Source organism: Ciconia boyciana, chromosome 3 (assembly GCF_034638445.1).
Source record: "Ciconia boyciana chromosome 3, ASM3463844v1, whole genome shotgun sequence".
Lineage (NCBI taxonomy): Eukaryota > Metazoa > Chordata > Aves > Ciconiiformes > Ciconiidae > Ciconia > Ciconia boyciana.
The window spans coordinates 105,152,837-105,169,839 of NC_132936.1; the positions used below are offsets into that span (position 1 = coordinate 105,152,837).

The following is a 17,003-nucleotide window of genomic DNA, read 5'->3' on the forward strand; positions in this document are numbered from 1 at the left end:
ATATGCAAGGCGACACTGATAATCACTGCCTAAAAGCATGTCTACCCCACACCAGCTGGGGGAAAGGAACACGGGGAGGGGAATGTTGTACAGATTTTGCTTCTGCCTGCGTTTTTTTTTAAAGGCAAAAATACTAAATATAACAAAACAATTTAACACCATCAGTCTGCATGAAAATATGATAGCATTAGACCTGTGCAATCGTTCTGGACAATATTCAAAAGGAAATTGAGGTTGCGGGGATTAAGCAAGAAAGATGATCCTGGAAAAGAAAGATAGAGCAATAGTTGGAATAACAATACACTACCTATAGATACGTTTTCCCCTTACATTCCAGGGAATATATCCATATACTTTCAGTGTACCTAGAGGCCCCAGGCTACATTAGATAAACAATTTACCCTGTGGCACATAACTAAATGCTGAAAAGGAATACACTGCTTCAGAAAAACAGATTTTCAAGAGGAAAGGTGCTGTGAGTATTTCAACTGCTGCTGCTAAAACAAATTTGGAAAGACAGGGATATCTAATTTTTTACTCTTTTTTTCCCCATTAAAATGTCTTCCTGAAATCTTCAAAAGCATTCACTGGTTATAAGAATGGCACATTACCTGTATCTTAATAGTCGATGATTAACATCTCAGAAACCAACACATCTTACTGAAGATGCAGAGGAAATGTAGAGAAACAGTTACCAAATAAGCCATAACATTAGATAGCATTAGCTTTATACAGTTTTCATTTTGTTTCCACTTAAGTCTGGCAAAACTTCTATTTCCTTAGCTCCTGGGAGCACAGGGGGTTGTATAACGTACCACACATAAATCAGAGTGCACACATGAATTCAAAGAAGGATTAATGTAACTAGAGCACATCTTTTCATTGTCACTAAACCTTTGAATGAGCTACTATGAGAAAAACGTAACAAGGAGGTTATAAGTGACGTGTAAAAAAGAAACACTCACCTCCCTGTGACAGAATCAAATCCAAAATAAAGTTCTTTGCAACGTTCACATGTCTGTCCTGTTACAGAGGCATCCTGGCAAATACATTGGCCAGTTAGTTTATCACAGGTCTGATTCACTGAACCAGCTAAGTGGCACAGGCATGGCAGACAGCCAGTGACACTGGATGGAGAAGAATAAAAACCTGGAAAAGAAAGGGATTTTGAGAATAGACAATATACAAAAAGTGAACACAGTAAGATTGTTATTAACTAGTGTATAATCGGGGATGAAACAACAGAACTAAAGCTTAGGTAACACACACATCAACTCCAATAAAGCAATACAGTCCTCCTGCAGAGCTGAGCTTCTAAATCTTCTCGTTGGCACTTTGTAAAGCTATTGTTCATCCTCCAGTTGCCAACGCTGATTTTTTATTCTCTCTCTTCAGACTTTATTTTGGACAGAGCAAATGCAAAATAGGGGGAGTACATTAACATGTCCATGGGGAAAATAAAGACCTAAGGACGTGAGAGGTACTAATGAATGCACCACAAGCAGTAGAAACATAAAAAATAACATAAAAGATCAGACATTTATCCATTCTAGTCTGGGATCTCATCTCTGACAACAGCCAGTTGCAAAACATAAGAAATGCATGTATTTTCTTAAGAAAGTCTCTTAATCTTTCTCAACCAGTGGTTGGCTTAACCCTTGAAACATGAGGATGTTTCTTAGAAAAACCTACATTTGATGAGCATTTCCAGCTCTATGTAAAATTTATATTTTGCTCCTCCTCAATATATAGCTTGTATCCTACACAAATACTTTTACAGAAACTAATAAACTGATGAAAAAAAATTTACTTATCTGCTATAAAAAAGCTTTCATTCTGAATCCCATCCTTCTGTTCCTGTATTATTTCCAATTATGAACTGGAGCATTAATCTCACCTTCCCCACAGTATATTTGGTATGCTTCTACTACACTATCTTTCATTCTATTGCCCTCATAAGCAATCTTTATCTATGCAAGTCTCTAACACATTACTGATAAATACAGTTCGACAGAGTTTATACACTTCTAATCTGGTCACTGAAGAACCTACCCATTATTCATAGCCTCACCTGAAATTTCAACAAAAGAGCTTTTAAGTACATTTTTTTAATGATGCTGTACCACTTGCATAATCTATTTTGCTAACTATGGACTTCTTCTATTCTTACTAATTTCTTTTCTATATGTCTGATCAGAAGACAATTCAAGTAACAGAATACCAGTAAGACATATAATTACATAATTTTCCAAAATTATTTTCTATTTTTACCTGATTATTAACAGACATTTTACTTGGTTTTTCACACAAATTGCACTGCTTTTTTTTTTTTTTTTTTTTTTTGGAGTGGTACAGTTGATTAAAAATGTAGCGACGTGTATGAGTTCTGCAAACGATGATGGTAACACAGTATTAACTGGCACTTGTCAACTGCAAGTACCTATCTTTGAACATCAATCCTAAGACAGGGCCATTGATAGGAGTTTCTGTCTCTGTCAGCTGGTTACTATTAGGTATTATTGCACAACTTCAATAGAAGAATTTCAACCTTTACTCAGATAGGCAGTATTTGCACAGACTCCTCAGACACTTTCCCTCTCTCTCCAGTTCAATCAGTTTCTTCTTAGTCATGTTCTCAGTTACTGAATCTTTTTTGCTGTCCAACAACTTTCTGATGTCCTGCTTTATAATAAAGAGCCCAAAATTGTATTGTAACATGTCATATCACCCAAGGCCTTATTATTTATTTTGTCTTACAAGAGATAGCTTTATATATACACCCCCAGGGTGGTATTCTCTGCCTCCACAGCAGTGTTGCGCTGTGAGCTCATATCCAAATAGCAGAGGAACTAAACAAATTGAAAACATTAGAATTTTACTGCTCAAATCTTTGTTCAAGTTTAGCCTCTGGTCCTCAGTGAGATAAATCTCAAGTGGACAGTGAAGTGATATCAGTCTCCACTTAACATACATTCGCATCATAAAAAACCCTGCTGTTGGCACTTTATTCCAGAGAGGCTCCGAACTGAGCCACCACAGAGACTGAATAGCTTGAAGTTATTAGTGAGGCAGCATGTATTATCTCATACTGCAGTTGTCTGCGCAGTACAGTGCCCATCCTGTGCATAAATAGAGGAGACCATTTCCCAGCAATGTCACTCTTGAGCACAATGAACGACTCCACTCAAAGAACGTAACAGGAAGATAGGAAACAAGTTTAAGCCTGGACTCCTGCAGAAGGTCAAAGCACTTCTTCAGGACCCAGTTTATAGTTGCAGTAAATGATAAGCACTCAGGCTACAACACATCCTCGTCCACCAGAAATTTTGCATGAAGCTAATGTCTAAGAAAAGGCTATAGTGAGTAAATAAGCACATCTCTAGTAAAGAAATTAACTTCTGCTGAGCACGATTGATCACTATAGAATATATTGTTTTTGTCAGAGAAATTCATAATTACAAAGAATCTATACATTAATGTTAAACACCCAGGCTCTCCTAATGTCATATCACCTATACCACTGTAGAGCAGTGACGGATTTGGTATGATATTTTTTGATAATAATCTTTTAGAAATGCTCTAAAAGTTTAACTAAGTTTCTGGATACTACCACAATATTTCTTTTCAAAAGTAGTAAGCAAAAGTAAACATTTTTTAAAAGTAAAAGTGAGAGATGGGAAGATGGGAGAAAGTCCTTCTCTCACCTAATTCATAAGTAAATTAATTAATGTGATTAAATGTAGACAAAACAAGAAGAGACACTGGATTAAAAATTCATACCGTTTGTCATAACCATTATTATTATTTACTTCCACCACCTAGAATTTGGCAGGAAAGAGTAAGAAACAACTTAATGCAAGCTTAATTTACAGCAAGGTTAGAAGGGCTCATAAAACTTGCTTTATGAAGGATCCACTGTTGTATAATAGAGCCAATTTCCAATTTTAAGACAGCGACTGCAAATCTCTACAAGATCTAAGTATATAACTAGTATTATGCTTATTCTTTTTCAGATTTTTTTCCAATTCATCCATAACTGATCACATTTGTCAATCAAACATACTCTTCAAAAGGAAGAATGAAAGTCATAGCAAAGTATTCAGCTTCCTTTTTAAATCATACTCTTATTATTTCTCCCACTGTATATCTCATGGAAAAGGAACACCTGAACAATTCCTTAGCACTTGGTACATGCTTACCAACTATGGCCGTAATGCTCATTTCTCAACCACAGTCTGTGCTTCAAAATGCACAATTAACAACACTGACAACGTTGCCACAACATACTTCACATTTTTCTGGCCATGAAGAGAGGTAGTAAGTACACAAAAATTCAGTATTGGTGCCCAGCCACACATCCTACATTCTGGCTCACATCTTTTCCATACTACGTACTGCTCCATCAAAAACTGTGGTCACTGAGTAAAGAACTTACAAAATGCTCTTCATAACAGGATCGAAGACCTGTGTTGAACAGGATTTGTATAGCACAAATCCCAGTTGGTGTGGCACCACAGTCCCGGAATGAGGCAGGGACAAACCGTTCACAACTATTTGGGGGCTGGAAAGGTCCATTTTCTACCACTGCAACCTAGGACATCTCAAAAGCAAGTTTATATAAAAGGTAAAACTGCTCTTTCATTTGGTTTCATTTTAAAATCAAGTGTTTCTCTCTTTGCATACACCACTATTTTTTAAAAAAATCAAATGTACAGAAATCTACCAGAAGTGTTACTTGTATGAGAACAAACTAGAGGACAGCAGGTCATGGATACAGCCTAATAGATGAAACACATGGCTGAATGAATGCTCCAGAAAGAGTTGTTTAAAAAAAAAAAAAATCTAATGATAAAATAATAAAGTCACATCCAGTTTGAGTTGTTCTCCATTAGCAACTCCTCCTGCATTAAGATTTTGGTAACTTTTGGAATCCTCTAAAATTTTATCAAAGCATACAGAAACCGTGCTACAAGGGGACATTATTTTAAATACCACTGACTATAACAGACTTATAATTGCACAGAATAAAAAGAAAAAAAAGACATATGACCAGTATTCCACTAAGGAAACTCGGACCACAGAGTTTAAATGTCCCAACAGCCTAAGAAGTCCTCAGTATGTTTTTAGGGCTGCCAGTTTTAACGAATTAACTGTGTGCCTCTCATTAGGCTGTGTTGGCTACATATACACTTGGAATACATTTTCTTATCTTTGTCCCAAGGCAAAGCCATAGGACATGTTTAGAGTACTTGAAACCAATTAAAAACTTCCATGCTTCTACAACTTAATACCAGTATCACTAGCAGGTTATGCTCATCCGTGTTTTATAGAAGATTCTCCTTTGGAACATACTAACAAAGAATATTTATATAAAAGTTAGCTATATTATGTGTCTAAATGAGCTCACACTGGGATCAACACTAAAATGTCAGTGAAAATACCATAGTACACTGTGCTACACTAAGAGCAATACAATGCTGTTACAATGATAAGGACTTACATTTTCACCTGCAGAAGAGAGCTCAGTGTTCAGCACATACGTGCTTATACTTATTACAGAGAAAATTTTAAAAATAATTCTTACAGCAATATTTTTTTATTTTTTTTTAAACAGGAACTATTGTGGAATTATTCCTTTGAGTGCCATGTAAGCTTTTCTACAAACCAGTCTGTTCATACTATCAATTAAACCTTTTTAAACCATTTAGTTCTGCATAAACCCTGGCCTTTCTTTTTCAAGGACAAGGGTGGTCACTGACTCGGGAAGCCTTGACATCACTCCTCTGCCGATCTCTGATTAAGTGGCTGCTGTAGAGGGTTAGCAGGTCAAATAGCACTGGAGGAGGAACTAAGAAAAACAGAACACTGCCTTATTTATTAGTATATGTACCTAAAATAATTTAAATGAATGAAAGTATTTTTAAAAATACTTAATGGAGGTTAAGCAGTTTTTTTAACCTCTGTTCAAATTGTTGAATGGCATATTAAAACCAATGGAGCTATAATGTACCTTTTAATGTGACCTGCTACTTTAATAAATTGCATATGTATTTAACTTGAACTAAACCTATCTGTTTAATATTATTACTAAAGGTAGGTTAACATTATCTGTAGTTTCACTTTACCCACCTGCTTTGTAAAACAAAAACATTAAAATATAACTACAGAGCTTCCCACTTATAATGAACATTTAAAGTCTGCTTACAGTAATACGGTACAAAATCTTGAACTGATACGTAGCAACTGCAGTATCACCTACTTGTAGGGCCTGCAAGCAGTTCTTGTGAAAGCCAGCACATCCTCAACACAGCAAGGCAGGTGAATGCTTTTTAAGTGGCATGTTTGCCAGCCTCAGAGTTTAAGCAACCATCTCTGTACCTCCTGCCATGCTCAGCTTTATGCATGAAGTGCCCTTCCTGAAGAGCTTGCACTCTGCCTTCCAAATCCACGTTTTTAACTACAAGGATAGCTGCTGTTCATCAAACTATGCTAGTTTACCTCTTATTCAGTGAATGGGCTGTGACCATTTGTATATCTTCTCAATATCTAGAAGAACTAGGCCTAACCTTATTTTGGACATGTTGAAACTGCAGTAATAACACAAATTATACAATCTCTCGCAATAGAATAAATATTTGATGGTGATCAGGACATGAATACTTCCTTCTGACTCCCACAGTTAGGAAAAAATGGAAAAATAATGAATAACATAAGTCAGAGATGTCAGCCATGAAGCTGTCCAAACACATATTAAAAACTGCAGGAACTATGATGCTACCCAACAAAGCAAAACTTACTACATCAAATAGATTGTCTTCCAATTTTCTTACCTGGTTTACACTCATTACACCTTCTCCCCTGACGCTGAGGCAAGCAGACACACTGTCCAGAAATGTGGTCACAAACTGTTCCTGCCAACGTGCCCAGAGCGTCACAGTCACAATGCTGGCAGCCGAGGAGGCTGCTCTTGCTGAGGTTGTACGTATGAAGCATGCACTGACTGCATTGAAGGCCAGTTACACCAGCTTTGCAAGGACACTGTCCTGTTGATTTGTCACAAAGCAGAGAGCCATTTACTGTACCTGCCTTGTCACAGTTACATGGCAGACAAACAAAGGAATGATTTTCCTGTACTTTGTGGTAGCCATCTAGGCATTCATCGCATTGTCTTCCTCCAATATTCGGTTTACATGCACATTGCCCTGTCTTTGCATTGCACACAGTTCCAGAAAACGACCCTGCAACATTACATTCACAAGCCTTACAACCAGTTACATCCAGCCCATAAAAGTTGTCCATGCAGGTGTCACAGTGAAGCCCTTTCACTCGTTCTTTACAATTGCACTGCCCGGAGAGAGGGTTGCAGAATTGGTTCACTGAGCCGTGGCTGTTGCACCAACAAGGCTCACATCCATCTTCATTAGAATATCTGAGAGCTTTAAATCCAAAATTGCAACTATCACACCTAAGACCTGGAAAGAGAAAAGATATTAACTTTAAAAAAGCTGAAAAGCTATTAGTTTCAATTTTTAAAAAGGGTAAGTATACTAGACTGGGGGGGGGGGGGGAGATAAAGGAAAGGACTAATATTCTTCACCAGCGTAATTAACAGGAATGACAGGGCTGCACAAATCAATTGAATAACAGTGGCATCCCAAAAATCTGTTTACTTTTCCAATTTGTTTCAGAAGCGATGCATTTCTGCTGGCTTCTCAATACAATTTAAGATATTTCTGCAAGAGATTCTTCGTAACATTTCTAAGACAACCCAGAATTAATTCTGTCCCCCAGAACAGCACCTGTTGCACAATCATTGCTTACGTGAACTCCTCACCCTATATTGTAGAAATGCAATATACAGGGAATTGCACTGGGCTCTCAATCTGTTCTGATAACAGATGTATATATTATACTAAAAACATTAAATATACTCTAGGACAACACAAGTTAGACTAATTACGATGAATGATTTACTTAACACTGTACTTCACTTCACTACGCTAGTTTTAACATTGATTACATTTATGTTAGTGTTTATTGTTAGCCCTTACGGAAAGCAGAAAATGTTTTCCATAATCCAAAATGAAATATTTTTATCTAAATGTATGATTTAGTTAACTCCTGCAGTACAATAAAATCTAAACTGTTTTGTTCATACTTCATCCTGTAGTTTTATTAGCTTTGTTTTCAAAGTCATCGCTTGCTTTATCCCTGCCCCAAGGGATGGCATTTGTATTTTAGTTTATAAAATGTACATTACAAGAAAGCAAACTAGATTATTATATGAAAAATGCAAATTCACAGTTATGTATTTTCCCTTGCAACGGGAAAATCCTTCACTATGAAGCCATCACTTAATTGTTGCATACAGAAAAATATAAATACAACGTTCTAGCAAAATACTGTCATAATTTAAAAAATACAAAACCATACAAAAATACATCTAGCAACTTACATGTAGAAAAATAAAACTAAAAATGGTAGGAAATGCATTATACATATGGATAAAAACTCAAAAACTCCAACAGAAGGCAAGTTCCTTTAACAGTGATGAATGACTCACCTAAGGCATATCATTTAATTTCAATAAGGAAAATAAAAAAGGACCACTATTGCTGCAAATTTTAAAAATAACTGTATTGTTAACAAGAATTATGACTCATTTTGAACTATTAAAATTGGTCTACATGGATTCATATCATATCAGTTTTAAAAATATGCGCAGTGCTTATTTGAATATGCCATACATATTCCTGACAGGTAATCTATTCCTAACGATACTGAGGAAGGCCTACAGGGCATCACATTCAATGTTAACAAGTACAGGGGAGTTAGCACGCTTGGCATTTAATTCACATTCTTCTACCTTTTTATTCTAGATGAATGACCTACTTTAATAAAATTATTGGTGCTAATGTATTTTACTGGTGATAGAATCATTAGTAAGATTTAACAGTTGTGTTAACTCTAACAGTTCATGTTTCATAACACCGCAGTCCATAGTTGCATTTTTCTGTTACTGTGTTTGCTTAAATAGATAAAATGGCAATAGACAGATTGCTCTAAAAACCAATTTCGAAATCCAAAGAGGAAAGCTCTTTGTTAAAGTTTGCTGCACACGTTCCAATATACAGAAGCTTATTTACAATTGGTTTGGAAAACAAAAAAGATAATCCAGTCTGGAAAGAATCAGGTCTTTAGCCTGCAAACAAACACTTGCATAACCACAGCCCCCCACCATAGTTACAGATAAATTTACAGAAATCAGAGATTTACACATTTTTTGTATTACTATTTCAGTGGAAATAAAAATAAGAATTATTGTTTTCATCAAGGGGAGAAAATACTTTAAAAAATATGCAGACAATCAAATACGTGAGAAGCCAACTGTGCGTTTCTTGTATACCAAACTCCCAGTGAGTTAAGAAAGGTTTTCACAGATGCAAACATGAAATGTAGGCAAAGAATATATAATTAAGAATGCTCTGAAGTCCTTTTTATCGAATGTAGAGAGTGAGTTTAAGATGCACAGAGGTTATTTTTTACTCTTAGCACCCTTTTTATCACATGGAAAACATAGGTACTTGGCATTCGATAGGAAAGAGGACAGAAACTGTTCAGGCTTATGTCTGTTTAGAGTTATTTTCATTATTTGTGTTATTTTGTATTTGCTTTTGGAAATTAGAAGAAAGAAGAAGCAAAGACTCACAATATTACAAATAAGTCAATATTCACAAGTCAGTGAGACTTATAAATTAACATATACTCGGATATTGTTAATACAACCCACAACCATGGTTAGCTAAAGAAAAAATAGATTACTAATTGTGTTAATAACAAACCAGAAAAGGACCTCTCTTTTTTTTTTTTCTTTTTTTTTTGAGACATATGTATAGTCTGAGACATGTACAGTTACCATGCAAGGCTCACTTTATCAGGAAATTCTCCTTGCATAATATTCCCATACATCAACATTTCAAAGTGTATTATATATACTGTGTATTTTGGGCACTTGATAAATTTTGTCCTTATGTGGCTGTGGCTCCCCTCAAATATGCTGGAAGTAATAAATTGCTATAATCAAATCTAATTTCTGAAAAATACCTGTGGGAGTAACAAACAAAAAAGCACGTCTTGTTAAAAAAATGATAAATAACACAGAAGGTAGCAGTTTATTATAATCAGCTTGGCATTGAATTACAAAATTAAAATTATGTGGCCCTTGATAACTAACCCTAGCTATGTACATGATCTGTGGAATTATGTTGACTTATTTTGCATTTCATAGGAACAGTTCAAAGAAATATAATAGAAAAAAATGGATAGATTTATCACAAAGGACCCTGTAGCACAGAATATTTTGAGAAAAAAATCCATTTATTTTGGTCTATTAAGGAAACTAGCATGGAAACGATTTGCTTAGAACTCATTAAGTATAAAACATTTTGAAAAAGTGTTAATTTCCTAAAAGAAACATCTATGCAGTAAGCAAATTACATTATTTCTGTGACTTATTAGTATGAAGCTATGTAAGCTAATGTAGCTATGCCGTAAAGAAACTTCTAAAGGGTTGATTAAACTAAGCTTCAAGCTGTAGTTTGATAGAATTATTAAATTAATAATTTTTCAACAGTTAATTTCATTCATTTTTATAATCTGCCTTCAGCAAAGAAGTTTACCACACTTTTCATTTAGAAATCAAGTGTGTTTCATTTCCAGAGATAACAAGAAAAATGGCTCCAAACTCTTGCATTACACTTACCAATAACATTTGCTTTGCACTTGCACTGGCCTGAATTTTGGTGACAGGTAATATCTCCATTGACTGTCCCAGAGGTATTACAGTTGCAGGGACTGCAGCCATCAGAGTTTGACTGTTGTAGATTGTAGAATCCTTCCTGGCACTGATTGCATTGTCTGCCAGACACATGTCTCTTACAATTACACTGGCCTCCAATCTAGAAAGATACAAAATATTATAGAATGATGAACATATCTATTTTTAGATGATACATTAACAAGAATGGGAGTATGAGTCCAGGAGGAGAAAACTTTAAATGGAACAGAAAAAAATAAGCCTGTGAACACATACTTTTTTAATTTGTTGAGAGAGAGAAAAAAAGAGAAATATTAAACAGAGTGTAACTATTACATTTTTAAATAGTGTTTAAAAGTCCTGTTCTTTCAAAACAGAAGGAGAAAAGAATTGAGTAAACAATGTGGCAATATTTAGCATCTGGACAGAGAAAACTGCAAAGAATAATTACAAAATTGCATTGTATAAACGGTGACTTCTATTAAAACAAACAAGTACTTTTTTTGAATCACAGTTACTGCAAAACGCTATCATTTTCAAAGGTCAAGCTTTGCATTTTTTTATTCCATCCATATGCTTATTTATTTTAGTGAAAATGTTAGTTAAATAAGAACAAAGCAAAGTTGAAAGATTTCCTTTGTGATTACTCATCCAAGATAAATTTTCTCTTCCTTTACAGAAGGATGTGACCCAATAGCTCAGTATCTGAAACCCTCTCCCTCTTTTGTTGGTTCAGCTGGCATCCAAGCATTCCACTTCAGTGGTGGGATATAAAGGCCCTCTCCTACTCTCTAAATGGGTAGCACTGCTATTTGGAAGGAGCTGAGGCATCTTTTTTTATGCCTGGGCCATGATCTGAGAGTATTTGCCTCACATCTTGTGCAAGATTAAAGGGCTCCTGGAAAGCTATCTCAATTTCAAACCTCTGAAAACCAGAAAAAAAAAAAAAAAAATATCTCTATATTCATCACTTTCCAATATGGTGGGAAAACTGACCACAGGGAAAGGTCAATGGCATAGGGACGGGGAAATGAATGGAAGACACCAGTCAATACACAACATAGATGAGAACAGGGAGTCAAAACAACACAGAGATGCAGATGTGAATTGGCAAAGGGTTTAGGATTCATAATCAAGGAACAAAAACTAACTTTTCTAACTCAAGTGTTCTAGGGAATGCAGAGATGGCAGCAAACAGTGTTATAAGTAATTTTCTTTGGGTCAGTGTATTTTTTTCAGTGCAAATATTTACACGTATGAAAAAGTACAGCGATTCAAAACTAGTTATTCATCTACAACATCAACAGCTGTAGTTCAATGTACTTTGCTTTTAATTAACTACCAGAACAAAAATGTCTCTTAATAGTTGTCTTTTTCATCTTAAACCTATGAGCCAGGCAAAGCTGAAACAACAGGAGAGTCCTGTGGCATTAGAGACAAAGCTACTTGGAAGTTCCACTTAAAATAAATGTTATTATCACACTCTCCAATCTACAATGAAGCTCTAAGCTTTATTAATACAAGATAAAATAGAGTATTTCAACATCCAATAGTAAATTCTCAGCGCAGAAAACACTGAATGAAAGTGAGAGAAGCATGTATTCCTACCCCTTCCTCATAAAAGGATTCTGTAGTCCAATAAAACCTCTTCAATATGCTTTCATGATAGAGATCTATTACTGATGTATCAGCTACATTTTTCAGGAAGATGAAGATATTAAAAAGGCAAGAAAACAATATTTTATAAACAAAAGGCAAGACAACACAAGGTACAAAAAGGTAAGAGTTAAGATACCACAATGGCAGAAAAACAGCAACAAGGATTTTCAAGTTATTCCCTTTTAGACTGGATTTGATCTCGATATTTAGTTTATTATGAGAGACCCAGTCATGCATCACAGCCATTCATCAGAGAACTCACATGTGAAAAACAACTCTGAGTTTAATCCTAAATGAAGAAAAATACCTACTATAATACATAACTCTAAAAGAACATTTTGTGTTAGTGATCATAGCATACTCAAATTACACTATAGCAAGTATTATATAAAGATACCTCATTAGCACTCAACAAACATATAACTCATACCCAAAAAAGACTTTAAAGTTACTGCAAAAGCTACCACAGGAAGGAAAGCATTACATGCAAAAAGTTGTCTTCAAAAAGTGGAAATCGGATCAAAATAAGGAAGTTAAATAAGAGAGGATAACCACCACCGAATTTTAAAACCAGCATAAGGCAATAAAAAAATCAGCTTTTAACGAGCAACATGCTTAAGGCATGAAGGAAAAAAAAAATTTTTTGAATGTCAGAAACAAAGGAAGACTACCAGAGAATCAGTGAGGGCAATAAATAATTAAGTGGTATGATTAGCAGATTCAGATTGGACATCAGAACTTTTCAGTAAGAGGCATTGCACCATCAGTAACAGGTTGCCCAGAGGGCACATGGAATCTCCATCCCCCGAGGTATCAAGACTCATCCAGACAAAATAATGACTGACTGGACCTAGCACTGACAACAATCCTGCTTTGAGATGGAGCAGATGACCAACTAATGCTTCTATAATTCTGTGTAGCATTCAGGAAAGATAGAACCACAACAGAGATTGCAAAGAAAGTATCACAGCTGTTCACTGTGAAAGAGGTGTTACCATTCTATATTAGGAATGATTTTCAAGGCTGGTTTCAAACCAAAATGTCAGAAGGAAAAGATTTTTAGCAAAATCTCATCTGTTGAAAAGTGATTACACATGAGTCGAGTTCTAGATGAACTGAAATATAAAATTACTGAGTTATTAATTGCTTAAATCAACCTCAGTAAAAGAGGAATAAAATTATAAAAGTTACATCAATCTCCTTAAAAGCCTGTAAGGAAACTTCTGAGATCTACAGACTAGTGCCTTCTTCTGTACAGAGTGAATTAATAGAAACGAAAACATGAGCTTGATATATTGGAAAAGACTGGTACATTTTTTGCAAAGAAAAATAATGCTTCACAATTCTACTGCATTTCTTTAAGTCAGCAACATCTGGAAATATCACATACACTGAACCAAATGGATGATCAGAAAGTCAAATTAATTTCTACTTCAAGAAGTACAAAACTTAACGCCTGGGGAAAACCAATGCTGACTACAGGTAGACAGTGATGAGTCCAAAATTAGCTATTATCACTCAAGAAAGGAGCTGTTAAAGCTGCTCCATTCCCCCTAAAAATCATTTGAAAGCTCTGAGGCAGTCAAAAAGGCAATAGGAATACTGGAATTATTAGGAAAAGAACTGAAAACTATACAGAAAATGTCTTTCTGTCATAAAAATCCATTGTGTATCAACATTTTGCACAATTTGTGAATCTGGTTACCCTCTCTAAAATAAAAGAGGTCGCCAAGTGAGTAGAATAAGCAAAGATACGAATGAAAAGAGACTAAAAAAAAGACTTTTCAGTTTGGAAAGAGATGACTAAGATGAAGAGAATAAAGTCTATAAAATCATGAACGGCTTACAGAATGAATATTCATTATTTCTCACAATAGAAGAAGGAGAGAACACCCAGGAAATTATCAGAAAGCAAACTTAAAAGAATGAAAAAGTACTTTTCCTATACACTTCAAGTGTATAGAAAAATACCTTTTTTTGAAGTGCATTAAAAAATGAGTTAGATTAATTCTATATGTGGACCCCAAACATGACAACTCAGATGAAGTCCCTGAGTTTGGCTCAGGTAGTCCCAAAACCATAAATAACTGGAATCTAGAAAAGTATATCACAGAAAGATCATGCTTGTTAACACCAGCTTCTGGTAACTATCAGAGAGGATACTATGCTAGATCAAAGTCTCATTTCATGCAGTATGGCTGTTCTTATCATAAATACATGGAAACCCAAGTCTAATTGTGAGCAGATGGTAACCATTTCCTGATGCAACAAGTGAAATGTGTAGATTACTGAGTGCTAAAAGAAGCAAAGAGCACCAACATCTTCAGCATAATTTTAAGTGTCAAGCTATTCCAAGAAGCAGTAATTTCCATCCCATTCAGTTGCAGAAGATGTATGTCCCCAAACTTTCTTTTAATAGGGTAAAAAGTTATGCCAGAAGAATAAATATAACTCTTCAGAATGAGGGAGAAATATCTGGCCAACTGAAGAATACGATTCATATTTTCTCCAGGAACCAGCCAATGAAACCATTTGGCGATCTCCCTATAGAAATTTCCTCCTACCTTGCTGTCAAGTAGAAAAGTTTTCCATCTGTACTCAATACAAGTGGCAACTGGTTTCCTGGTTCTAAAAAGAGTGAAAGTCTTTCATGGCAGTTAGAGGAAGGTATAGGAAACTGAAGGTTTTGTTAGAGAGGGAGGCTTATCAGATTGCTTCTTAATAGATCTGAAAATGGGTTTCTATGTACCAGATTAGAGGATCTGTAAATAATCCACAGACATTCTTCCATAACACTGATTTCAAAGTCTTGTGAAAAAAAGTCAAGCAGAAAAAAGACGTTCTATAGACAAGACAAAAAGGAGCCTCTGATTGTATTCAAATGACTATTTTGGTTTTGTCTTAGCTATAAGTGACTAGAAACCCTTCCATTCTGCTTCTTCAGCCATTTTCTGTCAATATAGGATATCAAGATGAAAGATATCTATTGAAGTTTAGCCTCCAAAACACAGAATAACAAATTCAATTATAGAACTCCACTTTAACCCTGCCTTCTGTAGTAAGCATGGCATTATAAGAGACATGAATATCGGATAAGGGAAATAGCCACTGTAATGCACCCTATATTACACAGTTTTTATCCTTCATATACTGCATACACTTCAAGTAGCTGTGCAGAATTTTACACAAAAAGTTGAGAAATACGTTCCAGATAAAAACAGTAGATGGAAGGGGGAAAAAAGTAGTTAAAAGTACTTGTAAAACTGAGGAGGTTTGTAGGGTTCTATAAGTGCCAGCCCTGGATGCTAAGCTCTTCCACATTTTCAGTAGCAGACTCTGAAGACAGAAGAGAGAATATGCTTACAAGCCTCACAGATCACCCCAGCTCAGAATGCACAGCCAGCACCATCATGACCCTGAGGGCACCAACCAGCCTTAATGGCCCTGAGCAGCCTCACCTGGGGCCTCCACTCACACCCTCTGCCCGCAGCCCAGGAGCTCCAGATAAGCTCCAGTCTGGGCTTCCGCACCTTGCTTGGGCTATGCTGCAGTTGTGCCTGTCCCCTGCCTCCTGGAGGGATCCCTTGGACTTAGGCTACAGCCATGTCTTCGGCCTCATCTCCTGCTGGCTCCAGACTGGACTCCCTGGATGGATCCTGGACCTGATTTATCACTTTGCCTTGCCTGGGGTTGTCAACGGACCCTGTTATGAGCACTTGGCCATGTTTCAATGCTGTGGGACTCTGCCCTGGTCGGGGTGGGCACTGCTGTGCTGGGATCACCCTCAGCAGGTTGATTTTCAACACCACTTTTACTCTTTGCACAAATATTCTACAATCAGTAAAGGTGAAGTAAATGCAGAAGTTCAAAACACAACACATAGCAAGGAGACATCAAACGTGAAATAAAGAAAAACTGTGAAGAAACAGTAATGCGGAAAATAACCTGGAAGTGATACTGGGCTTCCACAGATTAAATATGACAATATGATACTGCTCCAGAAAAGGTAAATGTCATTCTGTGATGTACTAAAAAGGAATCTCGTATTTAAGACATGAGAAGGAAAGGTAAGGCTTCAGCTCAAATAGTTGAAGGGTACAACACACAAATTAGAAAAAATACAGTAAAAAGCAATTAAAAAATAGCGTTAAAGAACTAGAATTTTAGTTAAAAGGGAAAAGCAAAATTAAGGTACATATGCACTCTCACATTCATATGAAAATTGGTTACTTTTGAATTTAAGAAAGAAACTAATAATTTGGCTTAATTTGGGGAAAAATTGGCTTTAAAAATGGGAAATAAAGAATATCTTTCATTTCCCTGTGCAGACCGAGAAGCACCAAAATAAACCAGAAGCACTGTGAAATGCTTGGCAATAGATACTGTTACAAAGAAGTTGTACAAGCTGACAAATGTTCATAATGCTGCAGAAATAGGTGTACCACAGGTTATAATATGGAAATCTACATCAAAATGGGTAGAAGAAACCATTTCTATAACTACATAAAAATCTAAGTGAATTATGAAG

The 17,003-nt window shown here is 35.8% G+C and overlaps 1 protein-coding gene across 1 annotated transcript in view; it reads right to left on the reverse strand.

Moving 5' to 3' along the window:
• Window positions 1–17,003, reverse strand: part of USH2A (usherin) — a 391,818-nt gene that overhangs the window by 314,032 nt on the left and 60,783 nt on the right. Inside the window, exons 11-13 of the mRNA XM_072858355.1 lie at window positions 10,763–10,958; window positions 6,831–7,472; window positions 966–1,149 (exon numbers count right to left, since the gene is read on the reverse strand). Coding sequence (XP_072714456.1) covers window positions 966–1,149; window positions 6,831–7,472; window positions 10,763–10,958 — 1,022 coding nt within the window. The remainder of the gene's footprint in view (window positions 1–965; window positions 1,150–6,830; window positions 7,473–10,762; window positions 10,959–17,003) is intronic.